The following is a 12,827-nucleotide window of genomic DNA, read 5'->3' as shown; positions in this document are numbered from 1 at the left end:
TTTGCCTAAAATTTGCATTTCGTTTTTTGGTTGCACTTTTTTTGCTTCTGGTTTTTGTTGTGCCATGCCAAGAACTTTGCAGGCCACTCGAAAGAGGGCTGGCAGCAGAGAAGGTGTCGTAGACAAACAATGCTCGGGTGAATGTGGGTGAATGCTTCCAGTATCCGTATCCCATGAATCCGAAAAGGCGGACTGGGGCGGTGTGACGCAAAGTGGGGCTAAGCCGCAGCAATGCACACAGCATCGACATAGCCATCGACATTGAACCGGTGAGGACAAGGGCCACACCCACACACCCACACACCCACTCGTACAAGTGAAATCCAGTCTATGGACTGGACTCGTACTCGTGTGTGTAGATAGCTAATTTCGAGGCGCCCTCCTAAATGGCTTGTGCGAGGGTGTTGCAGAGGTGCTTGACTTGTTTTCAATTCGAAGTTTCAAGCTGCAAACTTTTTGATGTGGGTTGCCTGGGGGCTACTCCCGTATCATCCTGTTCAATTGATGACTTTCATGAGCCTATGCCAAACTTCCCAGCCACAAAAAGACACTTTCTGTTGCCTCATATTTTCAGCAATTTCTCCCAGCTCGTAGTTAAATCAAATTAAAGCACACAGCACTTTGAATTTTGGGATTATCAGCGCTATTAAGTGCGTTCCCAATGGAACCCCTGTCCACGCTTTGAATGGCTTTGCTTCAGCTCCATTTTGTATCCCATCAGTTAGCACCTAAAGGACAGTAAGCACCCATGGCCCATGGCCAGCCACGAGTATTTGGGCCCGGACTAGGGGGGCAATAGGAATATTAAATGTACTCCCGATGCGGCCTGCAGCTGGAATCACATGCATTGGCAGGGCACTTCGCTTGAGTGGAGCCTCTGTGTGTGTGTGTGTGGGGTGTGGGTTGTGTGGTGTGCGGGGAGCTGGCTTTTGGGCATTTATTTTAAGCCAAATCCCTGCAGCAAAGAGCGGCTGGCACCGGCACGGGCACGGGCACAGGCACGTAGCGAGATTTTGTAGATTGTTCTTTGGGTAGTGACTCGGTTTGTGTACTCGTGCGAATTGATTAGCGCATTTTGTGACTTTTGTGCATGTTGTGCTCTTGCCTCTCCCCTCCCTCCCACCCCCTAGAACGACGCTGCACTTGGCGCCGCCTGCTAAAGCCGGGCCCAGGTCACGCTTCGTCCGTGCTGCACGCCCACTCGGCCAACTCAACGGATACGGACCTGAGCACTTTGGACAACCATGAGCTCTGGCTGCCCGACTCCAGGTGAGCACTACTGCAGCAGCCCTGCTGGCAGTCTGAATATATGGCATTTATTGTGACCTCACACAGCATCAAAGAACCCACGCCGACCACAATGACAGCCTTGCATCAGTTCGGAGCCGAGATGCTGAAGCTCTCGAGAGGCCTCGAGTCGGTGGGCTCCTCATCCACCACGGGATCGCCCACCAAGTCCGAATTTTCCATATCAAACCACCTGCAGTTCCCCAGCAGCCCCCAGCGCTATGCAACCCATCAGCAGTCGCATCTGCAGGGAGGCGCCTACCACCAGCAGACCTCGCCCAAGGGTCGGCATGGCACCACAATTCTGGGACTGTCAACCACAACCCTGGGAATAGAGCGAGAGAGCACGCGGAACTCATTGGCCAGCAGCCGCCTGGGAGGAGACCAGAGCGACGGGTAAGTAGTGGGAGAGCCCTTTGAATTTATAATTGCCTGGAAGGGGATCTAGCAAAAGGCGCGACAAATGAAAGCAATGAAAATAAACAACAGGCCATGGGATTCTCAACGTATTTTGGATGCCCTTTACAGCTTTTGAGACAGTTCTTGAAGCACATCAAAATTGTAATATAAAACAATCTTAAAGTATAAAAATGTAACAGAGTTTGTCCGTCTCCTTACCTGTCAAAAGGACACACAGCTGCTACCAGCAAACCGTTTTGTTCGAGTGATCCTTTCTAGCCACTGGGTTGGTTGTCTTTGTTGTTTTTCAATCCTAGTCCAGTCCCAGTCCCCGGCCCCGGCCCAACTCCGTTTCAGTCCGAGTCCGTGAGTGCTGACCAAAAGGCAGGGCTGTCGCTCACCTCAAGTCCTTCTCGTTTTCGTTGCTTTTTTTTCTGCTCCTTTCTTTTCTTAGTTTTGTGTGTGCTCCTTTTTGCGGCGTTGCCTTTTATTGTCCTTCCGCTTTTGACTTGTGCAATTTTTCGTAATAATTAATTTTTTGTTCGTTTTTTCGTTTTTTCGTTCTCGTTTTCCCTTTGTGGATGCTTAGGGGGCGGGACTCCACTTTTATTTGGCATTTGAGCTGCTCAAGTGATTTCGCTTCAGTCCCAGCCCAGGCTGAGGCCTTTTGCTTTAATGTGTTTTTCATTAATTTTCTAATTTTAGTTGACTGGCTTATAGCTGGGCTAAGCGATGCGCCGAAGAAATTCAATTAAAAAATTCAAATCGCAGAGAGCAAGCATTTTATGCTGTTCCAGGCAATATCCTGATGGATCGAACGAATGGGCAGTGAGGTGTAAATGAGAGCAGCCATCGCTTATGATAGAAAATTCCTTGAGGCAAATGCGTTGATCTAAGGTACGCAGGGAGCAACAGATGCGCACACGAAGGCTCTTTAGAGCTGAGTTTTTAAATCCCAAAAAGACATTCAAGAAACGTTTGAAAAGCGAATATTTCTTAGCAAAAGAGTAGCTTGAATCAAGTGCCAATAAATTTGCATCTGAGCGCATTAAATTTGCTTCAAATGTAGCCCCCAATCTTCCCTCTGCTCTTTGCAGGCTCCTCTCCCACGTGCGACTACGAATCATTCTGACTGGGCGCTTTTTTGCGTCCGTGTTGGTGGTTCTGAGGCGTCGTATTGTGCCTTCATATTTGCCAGTTTGCTTGACAGTTGAACGAATTTGCGCTATCAATAAAATGGATTTTATTTGTGCTTTGCTTTTTGTGCGCTCCAGAGGCCCAAAGTGGCTTTGCCAGACCAGAGCAGAACGAGGTCGATGGCGCAGTCGGGGCACTGGTTGGGTTGGGTTCGGGCGGGACCTCTTAATTGTTTGAAAATTTGTCGCCTCATGCACTTCTGACAGCCGCAAAGAAGTTGACAAATGATGTTGGCTTTGGTTTCTGTGGCTGCTCTGGCTGCTCAAGCTGCCAGGATTCTAATTTCGGCTCTTTTTTTTCACACAATGACAACGCCGGAAGTGACTTTGGGGGCCTGAAGACGAGGTCTCGAGCTGAGTGTGTGTGAAAGTTGGCATCGGCAGCCTCCGTCGGGAGCCTGCAGCAACGTCTTGATGAGCTTGGCAGCTGTTTAATTCCTTTGTGGCTGAAACAATATCAAAACTTGGCGTCAGCCGGCTTTGTTTCACTTGCATAATGAGAAGTTGGGCAGCTCCTTGCCCCATGTCTCCCATTTCCCATTTCCCAGTTCCCAGGCATCGTCCTTGCTTAGCCTTGTCTCAACGCATCTCAATTTATGCGCACGTCTTGTGCAAACAAATCAAAAACGCGAAGGCTGCATAATGAGCTGACATCCTTAGCCTTCTCCAGCATCTTCTTGGCGGCTGCCATTCCCTGCACTTGTCCCTGTCGTTGTTCCCTGTGTCTGCCTAACGCCTTCATTAGCAGCCTTAGTCTCCATCCCAGTATCCGTCTCCTGTCTGCCCTGTCTCCTCCATTGCCAAATAAAGTTTCAGCGCAACATGCCAGCAAGACAAGAACCGCAACGCAAAGGCAACGTGGAAATTTATGCGCTCTATTAAAATGAATGCAAAATGAGCTCAGGCCACAGCACCCCCTTCAGAACAGGAATGTGGCAAAACAGCAACAAAGGCAACAACATCCCAGCGGGAAACCACAAAGAACAAACCTGAAAAAATGTTTCTTCATGCTCCAGCGTGAGGCAACACCAGATCGGGGGATGCAGACCCCCGATGACCACAAAGCGCGGGTTGGGCTACGGCTTCTGCGTGCCATTCCGAAGGAGTTTAGCCAATTGGTTCTGGGTACACTTTTAATTAACATGTTCAGCCAGAACAAGCCAGCAGAGTCTAGGCAAAGAAATATATTTTAAAGGATTTTTCCACTCGGTAGATTCAACTTTCAAATCCATTTGTCTCTGACAAGCATTTGCATTGGTCCCAATGGTTGAAAGGGTACAAAATTAACTAGAATTGCTTATGCCTATTAAAAGTTAACTTTTACTTATACTCTCTCATCTTTGCTTTTAGTTTTCTGTATTAGAAGCTCTTCCTGCTGTTCCTTCTCTGATATTAAGGCTTCAATGTAATGTAGCATAATACAGGTATAGGAATATATTTTAAGGGAAGTGAACCCACGGGCGATGATGGCGAAATTCGATAGATTTAAGCAGAATAATTCCCTCTTTCCCGTTTTCAGCAGAGGAATAGTTTCTGACCAATTTGATTCCTTTACGTTTCAGTGGATCCGAAGGGAAATCGGAGACAAGCTTCCACAACTTAAGCTCTAATCGATTGCCCGTTCCAGCTAATTAGGGGAGATTATTTGCACAGCTAATCGGCTTAGCTGTCAATTTTTAAGCAACTTCTCTGTTATTTGCTGGCAGCTGCATCAAATTGAAAGTGATTCTGTGTCCGAGCCACTTGGGAAGCTATTTGCACTTCGTTCTTGTCCTTTTGGCATACCTTATCTGACAGCTCCACGACTCTTTTTACTCTTGCAGCACTCTCTCTCAGCTTTCGCAACGTCTGCGAGCGTACAAGAATCGTCGTCGGGCCTCGTCAGCGGTTCCAGGACGGGAGCGGCGCGCAGGCGTCGACGATGCGGACGAGGATGCGGACACACCAACAGCGACACTGAGGCGCCACAAGCGGCACAACAGTTTGCCCAAGAATGCGCTCTACACGAGACACACCACGGTGCAGGAGAGCATCGACGATGACGATGACAGCACGGCGCACAGTGATCAGCAGTCGAGATCGACGTCGAAGGGCAAGAGCTGTCACTCGGACACGGAGCTGGATCCACCGCAGGCGAAGCAGTGCCACGTGGGAGGCACAAGCCACCAGTCGGACTACCTGCAGCTGCCCTCGGTGTGCACGTGTCCCTACTTCGGGGATCGACCGCTGCAGAATTGTGTGAAGACGGCCGAGGTGAAGATCATTTCATCAGCCTTCCGGGTGACCACGACCACAACGGCGGTGAGTAGTTCCCCAAGCGAAATGGAACTGCTCCTCTGCAGCAGCGGCAATAAGAAGGCGCTGACCTCCAGTGTGAGTGCGGGCATAGCCGGGCCAGGGGCAGCTGCAGCTGCAGCAGCAGCAGCAAGTGGAGCAGGAGTAGGAGTCCCGGCACCCTCTGGTGGCTCAACCCTGAGTCCGCACTCGGCCTCTGCGCAGAACCAAAGCAGCTCCCTGACGGTCCAGGGCGATGCCAGCGGCTACCTAGCCGCTCCGGGCACTCCCTGTCCCGGCAGGCGCAAGCTGAGCATCTCGAAGACGGCCTCGGTGGTCACTTGGGATGCCAGTCGTCATCGCAGGCGGGGCAGCAGCTTCGGCGGCGTGCGAACCTCACTGCTGCTGACCCCGACCAAGACGGCCACAGCCTCCACCACATCCACGCCGCTGCGGCGCTCGGCCACCCTGCGCAGCCACCAGAACATGAACTACCAGGCTGGCACGGACTGCGGTGGAAAGACTAGGGCGACCACATCCTCGCCCTGCATGCTGCAGCGGCAGCAGACTGTGCGCTCTCACCACTCCCGGAACTCCAGTGTGATCTCGAGGAACTCGTCGCGGCACGGCAGGATCATACGGCTGGAGCAGAAGGCCACCAAGGTGCTGGGCGTGGTGTTCTTCACATTCGTCATTCTGTGGTCGCCCTTCTTCGTGCTGAACCTGCTGCCCACGGTGTGCGGCGAGTGTGAGGAGCGGATCAGCCATTGGGTCTTCGATGTGGTCACCTGGCTGGGCTATGCCAGCTCCATGGTCAATCCCATATTCTACACCATCTTCAACAAGGTCTTCCGGCAGGCCTTCAAGAAGGTCCTGCTGTGCCGCTATTCCAGCACGAGCGCCTGGAGACCGAGCAGATAGCAGACGCCTGTCAAGCCGGGCAAACTCAAGACGAAGCCCCAGCAATGCCCCAGCGTGGACTTTCAGGAGTCCATTGCATTGCAGCCGCCCGAAGGCGCAGGGGTCGCAGGTCAACGACGCGGCCAGCGGGCAGCCCCTGCGGGCGTCCTCAAAAGGGGACTCAAGGGGACTGGGCCATTGGGCAGCAACAGATAAGCCCGCAGATCCAGGGAAAGCCTTCCCCACTACGTTATGTCTGCGGCCCACCGCACAACGTGTCGTATACACAATGTGTGGCTCGCTCTCACACACCCACTTGTCCCCATTCTTCGCACATACTTGTACACATCGGAGTCGTGTGTGTGTGTGTGTGTGTGGTGGGTGACTGAATGTCCTCGAGGCTTAAGCGCTTATGTGGCTCTAATTAATTTCAAATTCAATTTGCATGCCATTGAAGACACATGTCCGGCCAGCGGTGTAAGGAGCGAGGAAGATAGTTTCATCAATTGCAAATTCCAAGAGACTTTGGCATCCCGCAGGCAGCAGCATAGCAAACATAACCCTATCGCATGAACATTAAGTTTGTGCTGAATAATACGTATGCGGGGAGCAGCAGTATTTGGTGGCAAAGGACTGCTCCGCTCTCTGTTCGCTTTGCGGACACCTTAAAGACCTTAAAGCGTGCTGTAAAACGGGGCAAAAGGAACCCTCAGAACACTCCGTCTGTCCCTCGTGTTTGAGGCCTAATTCTGAGAAACTTTAAGTGAAACATAACACAGAATTGAGTTGATTAATTATTTGCAAGAGGAACGGAATGTACTCAAAGAGAGTGCTCAAGAGCAAGGCGAATAGCTCTCCCCCATGGATAGATACTCACAAGTGCATAGCATGAGGCCAAGTGCCATTCCAACTGGATATATAGTACGTATTTGCATTGAATATTCTCTTCAGCTGAAAACTCTCTCTCTGCGGTAGGTTGATGTTCGATGGAAATGGGCAATTATGCCGTGAATTTATGTGAAATGTTCTATCCGCAAATTGTATACGAAATCATTTAGGGATCCCGACACGTACACAAATCCAGGGGAGTTTGTGACTTTTGTTGTTCGTGTGTTGTTTGCTGTTGGCCTGGCAGATTGCTATTTTTATTTGAAAAGTTCATTCATTTTGTATTATTTCTGTGGGCAAATGAAAAATTTCAGCTGGTCACGTAAGAGCTTGACCGTACCCTGGAGGCTTGAGAATGAGGAGTGGTAGCCATAGCCGTAGCCAGATGCTTAAAAGACATCAAACAACAACAGGAGAACAACAGCAGCAACAACAGCAGCAACAACAGCTGCAACAACAGCAATAATAAAAGCCATTGGGATGAAAGTTTTCAGTTCCCCCAAGTTTAAAGCGCCATCAGATCGTCAGGCGGCTACAAAGTACCCAAGGAGGCAGGCGCACATCCAGAGGCAGAGGCCGGTGATGGGAAGATGACGGGTAATGACGCCATTAGTGGCAGCCACTCAAAGAGCCTGTCGCGATGACACCTCACAGCGCCACAAAATTTGTACATTGTTTTTTTTTTGCTGACAAATTTTCAGCGCCTGAACTTTTACTTTTACTCCTGCCCGCACCCTTGCCTTGCCGAGAGCAGACATGTGGCGGCACTTTGAAATTTATAGCAATTTTATCGCCAGCGGAAATCTTTTTTGCAGTTCATTGAATCATTGCTGGAGCAGGTCCCCGTTGGGCTGGCAGTCGTTGGCTCGTTGGTGTCACTCAAGGAACTTCATTGAACTTTAATGGAAGCGGCAGGCCGCAGGGCAAACAACAAAGACAGTTCCACACTTCCGTGTCCGCTTTCTGCCACATATGCTCGCTATATACTGTACATCTATTTACATAAAAGAGCTGACCAGCTGCACACCCCACAAGAGCAGTGGGCATGAAATTTCTTAGCAATAAATCGTAATGGAAAACTGCACCCGCTCCCATTTGCAGGCTCGAAATAGGCTTACGAATTTCCTGGCACAAGCAAGAGAGAAATATATTCAATGATCAAATACTCGTAAGTATTGTATTTCACAATAACTTTAGGTAAATACGAATTTAAAGCAAAGACAGCAAATGGAAATTTAATTTTAAGTGCATGCAAAATGTCGTTCAGTATTGTCTGATAAATGCTAGTTTGAATCGTTGATCTGTGTATGTTTAATCTATGGTAATATTATTTATAAGTCAAAGAGGGGGGAGCATTGTGACAAAACGCTTTTACCAGTAGTCCTAGATTAAACGAACAGCAACCGCAGAGGAAACTCTACGAGTTCTGCTTCTATCTACTTCTGTAAATGTAAAACTGAGCTATGAGACAAGTCAATCACTCTGTACATAATATCTCTCACCTGATAACACAATAACACACCCTAGGGCATACAAGTTGTGTTTAATTCGTGTGTAGTTTATGTTTAAGTGTTCAAAATCGAAGAGCCCATCCAGCCTTGTCCAGACTAGATTAGATTGTAGTGAAGATTGTATGAGGTGATATATGATTAAATGGTCGATGGATGTATCGGATGGAGAGAGCGTATTCCCCCAATATTGTACTGTACACCAGCAGCAGTAATAAATCAGAGCATTTCTGTTAAGGTTTCCACATCCCTGGAGCAAGTCTTGTTGCGATATTTTCCAATTTGCAAAGAATTTAAACGATAAGAAAATGTTTAGCCATAGAAGACCCCAAAGCGACATATCCCAATCCCACTCCCTTCTTATAAATGTGTATTTTATGATAGCCATAGCGAAATCCTTCCTAAACTAAGTCAAAGACACTGAAACGTAGATAAATAAATATATGTGAAACATATTAGCTATAGCCGTACTATGATTTATATGAGTGTATTCCGATTGTTTTTGATTTTGTATTAAATGTGCATTACACCACAGTTCGCCGGAGTTTCATTCACCCACGCAGCAGCAGCAGACCATTGTCACAGCTGCAGCCACAAATTGACACTCCCACGGGATCTGGCAATCGAATGGGACTCTGATGAAGGCGTCAGCCTCTGTCTGGATCCCACCCACGCATTGACTTCCATGTGAAATTCCACTCAATTAAGCATTGAGCGAGCAACGATGTCCCTTTTGAACATACCCTGGGATAGGGTCAATTTACAGAGCAAAATGATGAGAGTGCAATCAAGCTCACTGCCATACGGCATATGCCACAATCAACGCAAAGGACACAGACTTAGTTATCCACTTATTACACTGTGCGACAAATGGGAACTTTTTGAAAGTACTTTGCACGATTATTCATTATTGGAATTGGCACTTTAAATTTTCTCACACAATTTTCTTCACAAATCAAATTGAGTTTGAAAGAAAATTGTATATTCTTTTACAGGATATTTGATTCCAGGAGATAAAATGGATATCCTTGACGAAGATGAAGTCTTCTACCAATTTTAATGTTGCTGCAACTGTGACAAATTTTTGAATTGGAAACATATTTTAAATAATATCAGCAGCTAATTAAAGACACACATTTTAATCCACTCAAAGCTAGCCATGGTATTGTCGACAAGGACAGAAGTAGAAACAACAAGGACCTTCTCCACCGTGCATTTAAGGTTCCATTGCTTTCAGTTCGCTTTCAAGAATTATAATGAGGACAAAAATAGATTTTTTCCCAGCTCCAAAGTGGGTAAATAAAACTGCAATTGAAATGTCACCGCCCACGTCCATGTCGGCATCCAAGACTACAACAAACTTTGTCGTCCTCTTCCGCCCACGAACCTCCGCTGAGAGCGCCTTCAAAGCCAATCAAAGCGGATTCGGGCCTGGTGCATTAACGTCACAAGTTAAATGATAATTATTTCAGGGTACTTGGCAGACTAGTGCCCGCTAATGCCGCGTAAATTTGTGTTTCAAGAGGGTTCCCTAGAGAGGGGAAAAAAGGGGCCAACAAAGTCGCGAACCGCGTATAAAATGTGATCAGAGTCCAAATAGCGACTACTCAGCGTCTCTTCATTTTATTTGCAGCTTTAAGAGCTCGTAAAGTAGCACGGAATCCCCTACCCGAAGTAGATTGTGGAGGCCGTTTTAATGGATTCCCGTTTTGCCACTCCAGCTCCAGCTCCAACCCTGTCCGTGTCCCCACCACTCGAGCAAAAAGTTGCTGTAATAAACGCTTTTTGTGCGAAGCGACAACGCCGCCAACTTGAATTTTTCGCCCCCGACAACGACCCCAGGGGCAGTCAGCAGAAGTGGAAACATCCCAGCGGCTGTAGTGCACTTTCAGGCGCTTTTAATCTCCATACGAGTGTGTGCAGAAGTGAAGGCGGTCGCGTGCTGGAGAGGAGAGTATAATAGTTGTTTTCGGTAAATATTTCAGCGGTTCGCCATACGCACACAGAGGCACACAGAGGGGACACAGCTGAAAGGCACTCAAAAGTGCAGGCCGCGGGCCTACCTGAAAAAAAAAAGAAACCCATTCACATTTGTGTGTTCATTGGTCGGACATATCAGCGAAATAACAAAGAAAATAACAGCCGCAGTTGGCGTTAAAATGCTTTTGATATCGGAATAAAGCACATCCTGAAAGGGTGAAAGCGACGATGAAATGCCCTGTAAGCATTTGAACCAAGTAATTGTTGTAAAACAAAGAATTGAGTCATAAGTGAAGAGGTTTTGCCGGAACGCACCCAAAGAGTGAGTCAAAGCAGAAAGTTGTTAAAGGAAAAGAAATTAATTCTGTGAGCGAGAAAACACTGTGACATGGAAGGAAAATGATTACCATTTAACACCAAAGATTGACTCGTATGTGAAGAGAGATGGAAAAGAAAGAGAATAAACGAAGGAACTGAGCCCATACATATGTGTATATCTGTGCTGAGAAAGGGTATGTAGGCTACCAGCACACCCGGAACTGGCCTTGGCTTTCAGCAAGAGGGACAAACAAATGCAGGTATAAAATATTTCCCTGGCTGTGCATATCGGAGCAGGGGAATGGAAAATCGTGTGCATTGATTGCATTGATTTATGTTCCTGATGCTGCTGCTGGCTGCAGCTTGTTGCGCATTTTATGGCCATTTCGATTGGCTGGCTCTCTGGCATTTGAAAGCAGCTTTAAGGCGAAAGCAGCACACAGACTGAAGGCAGCAGCAAATAGACCGCTTGAAATCAAATAGCCAGCTTTACACTCAGTATATAAGGAGAAAATCAAAGAGCAGCCCCACCCCGGGCGATCTATTGAATGCGCTTGACAAATTGTCGAGCAGGTGAAAGCTGCCATTAACACACGCGCACACACACCTGACCCAGCGACTGCCCAGGCACATGGAGGACACATGACACAGGACACATATCGCTTTGATGCTAAATTGTATGTGGCACTGTGTTTGGTTCCTGTGTCAGTCCTTTGTTCTGCTGCTTCGAGCTGCTTGCCATTGCTATGACAGTCTCAGCCACACATAAAGCCCTGTGGGAGACTCCGACTCCGACTCCGACACTGACTCTGACTCTGACTCCGTTGTGTGTCCGTATGCACTATCCGAAGGCAATTAAATTCCAATTGCAAAACTCACAAATGCAAATTTAATATTAGGCCAAGAATCGAATTTGCCGGCAGGTTCTTGATGGCCTTTGACAGCCTTATTAGATTAAAGCCTTGTCGACAAACAGTCCATGCCGAGTGTATAACATTTTCACAGGTGCCATGGCCATGGTTTGGGGTGTGAATCGAATCAGGGCCTCATTTCATCATGGCTCGAACTCTGTATCGAATTCGAATGTCCCTGCACAGAGCATCAGGCACTCATTTGAAAGGGAAACCATACTCCAGTGCCAAAAAACACTTTAAAGTTTTCAGCAGCTGTCTGCTGTTGCTTCCTATGTATATTGATTGCTTTCAATTAAAATACCGCCAGCTGCCGACTGCCGACTGCCGAAAAAGTTGACATGGCACACGGTCTTTGTGTTAATTTAATTTCACGAGACAACTTCAAAGTTCGCCGAAAGGTCGTGGAGCTGGGGGGCATTGACAGCCATGCCTGTGGCCAAGTCCTCTCAATGGCATGCTGGCTCTACATAGAAAGTATTTGTGGGCCCAAAGGCAGGGAACCAGGGCTCAACCCGCTCATGCTTGCTATGGGCTCGGAGTCAGTCAACTGTTTCTCGGTTTTAAACGTAAATTAGTTTTATGAACAACATTTTATTAGCTCTGCGAACTAGGACAAACCATTACGAATATGTATAAATATTTATTATGCCAATTATTCGCTCTTTCCGTTCTGTTCAATTTATTTGCGGATTATGTTCAGATTGTGGCACTTGTATTCCGATCATTGGACAAGCTTAAGCATCCATTTGCGAGCTTTGGCTGGCCAGCAAATGCAACTGCCCATCTTCCCCTTGGAGTGCATTCTTTTTGCCGTTTCCCGCTGAGCACTTTGGTCCCGGGAGCCTTCAAGTCTTGGCCATCTAAAGTTTCATTATGGGCATCGAAGGCCGATAAGCTGCTTGGCTGTGGCGCAGGCAGGGAAATATGGCCAGTCATTTATCTAGGGGAATGGCGGCTCAAGTATGCATTGCGCTTATCAAATACCATCAACGAGTAATATAAATGTGCTGCCGTTGGCCCCCAGCAGACACGCATAAAGGTAGTTAGCGTGGGGCGGAAGTAGGAAGTAGGAAAGTGAAAGGAATTTCCGCAGGCCAACAAAGCCAAACGAAGGCACAAAAAACGCACAATACAAGAACACCGCACCAAGAACACAGGACCAA

The 12,827-nt window shown here is 47.8% G+C and overlaps 1 protein-coding gene across 1 annotated transcript in view; it reads left to right on the top strand.

The window, feature by feature from the left end:
- Positions 1 to 8,943, top strand: part of LOC117585489 — a 28,034-nt gene extending 19,091 nt beyond the window's left edge. Inside the window, exons 4-6 of the mRNA XM_034274984.1 lie at positions 1,131 to 1,269; positions 1,336 to 1,683; positions 4,706 to 8,943. Coding sequence (XP_034130875.1) covers positions 1,131 to 1,269; positions 1,336 to 1,683; positions 4,706 to 6,077 — 1,859 coding nt within the window. The 3' untranslated portion in view covers positions 6,078 to 8,943. The remainder of the gene's footprint in view (positions 1 to 1,130; positions 1,270 to 1,335; positions 1,684 to 4,705) is intronic.
- Positions 8,944 to 12,827: the final 3,884 nt, after the last annotated feature.

The sequence above is a fragment of the Drosophila guanche genome, unplaced genomic scaffold (genome assembly GCF_900245975.1).
Source record: "Drosophila guanche unplaced genomic scaffold, DGUA_6, whole genome shotgun sequence".
NCBI classification, from domain to species: domain Eukaryota; kingdom Metazoa; phylum Arthropoda; class Insecta; order Diptera; family Drosophilidae; genus Drosophila; species Drosophila guanche.
The sequence above is the reverse complement of the archived record's forward strand: the minus strand, read 5'-3'. Positions and strand labels throughout refer to the sequence as shown.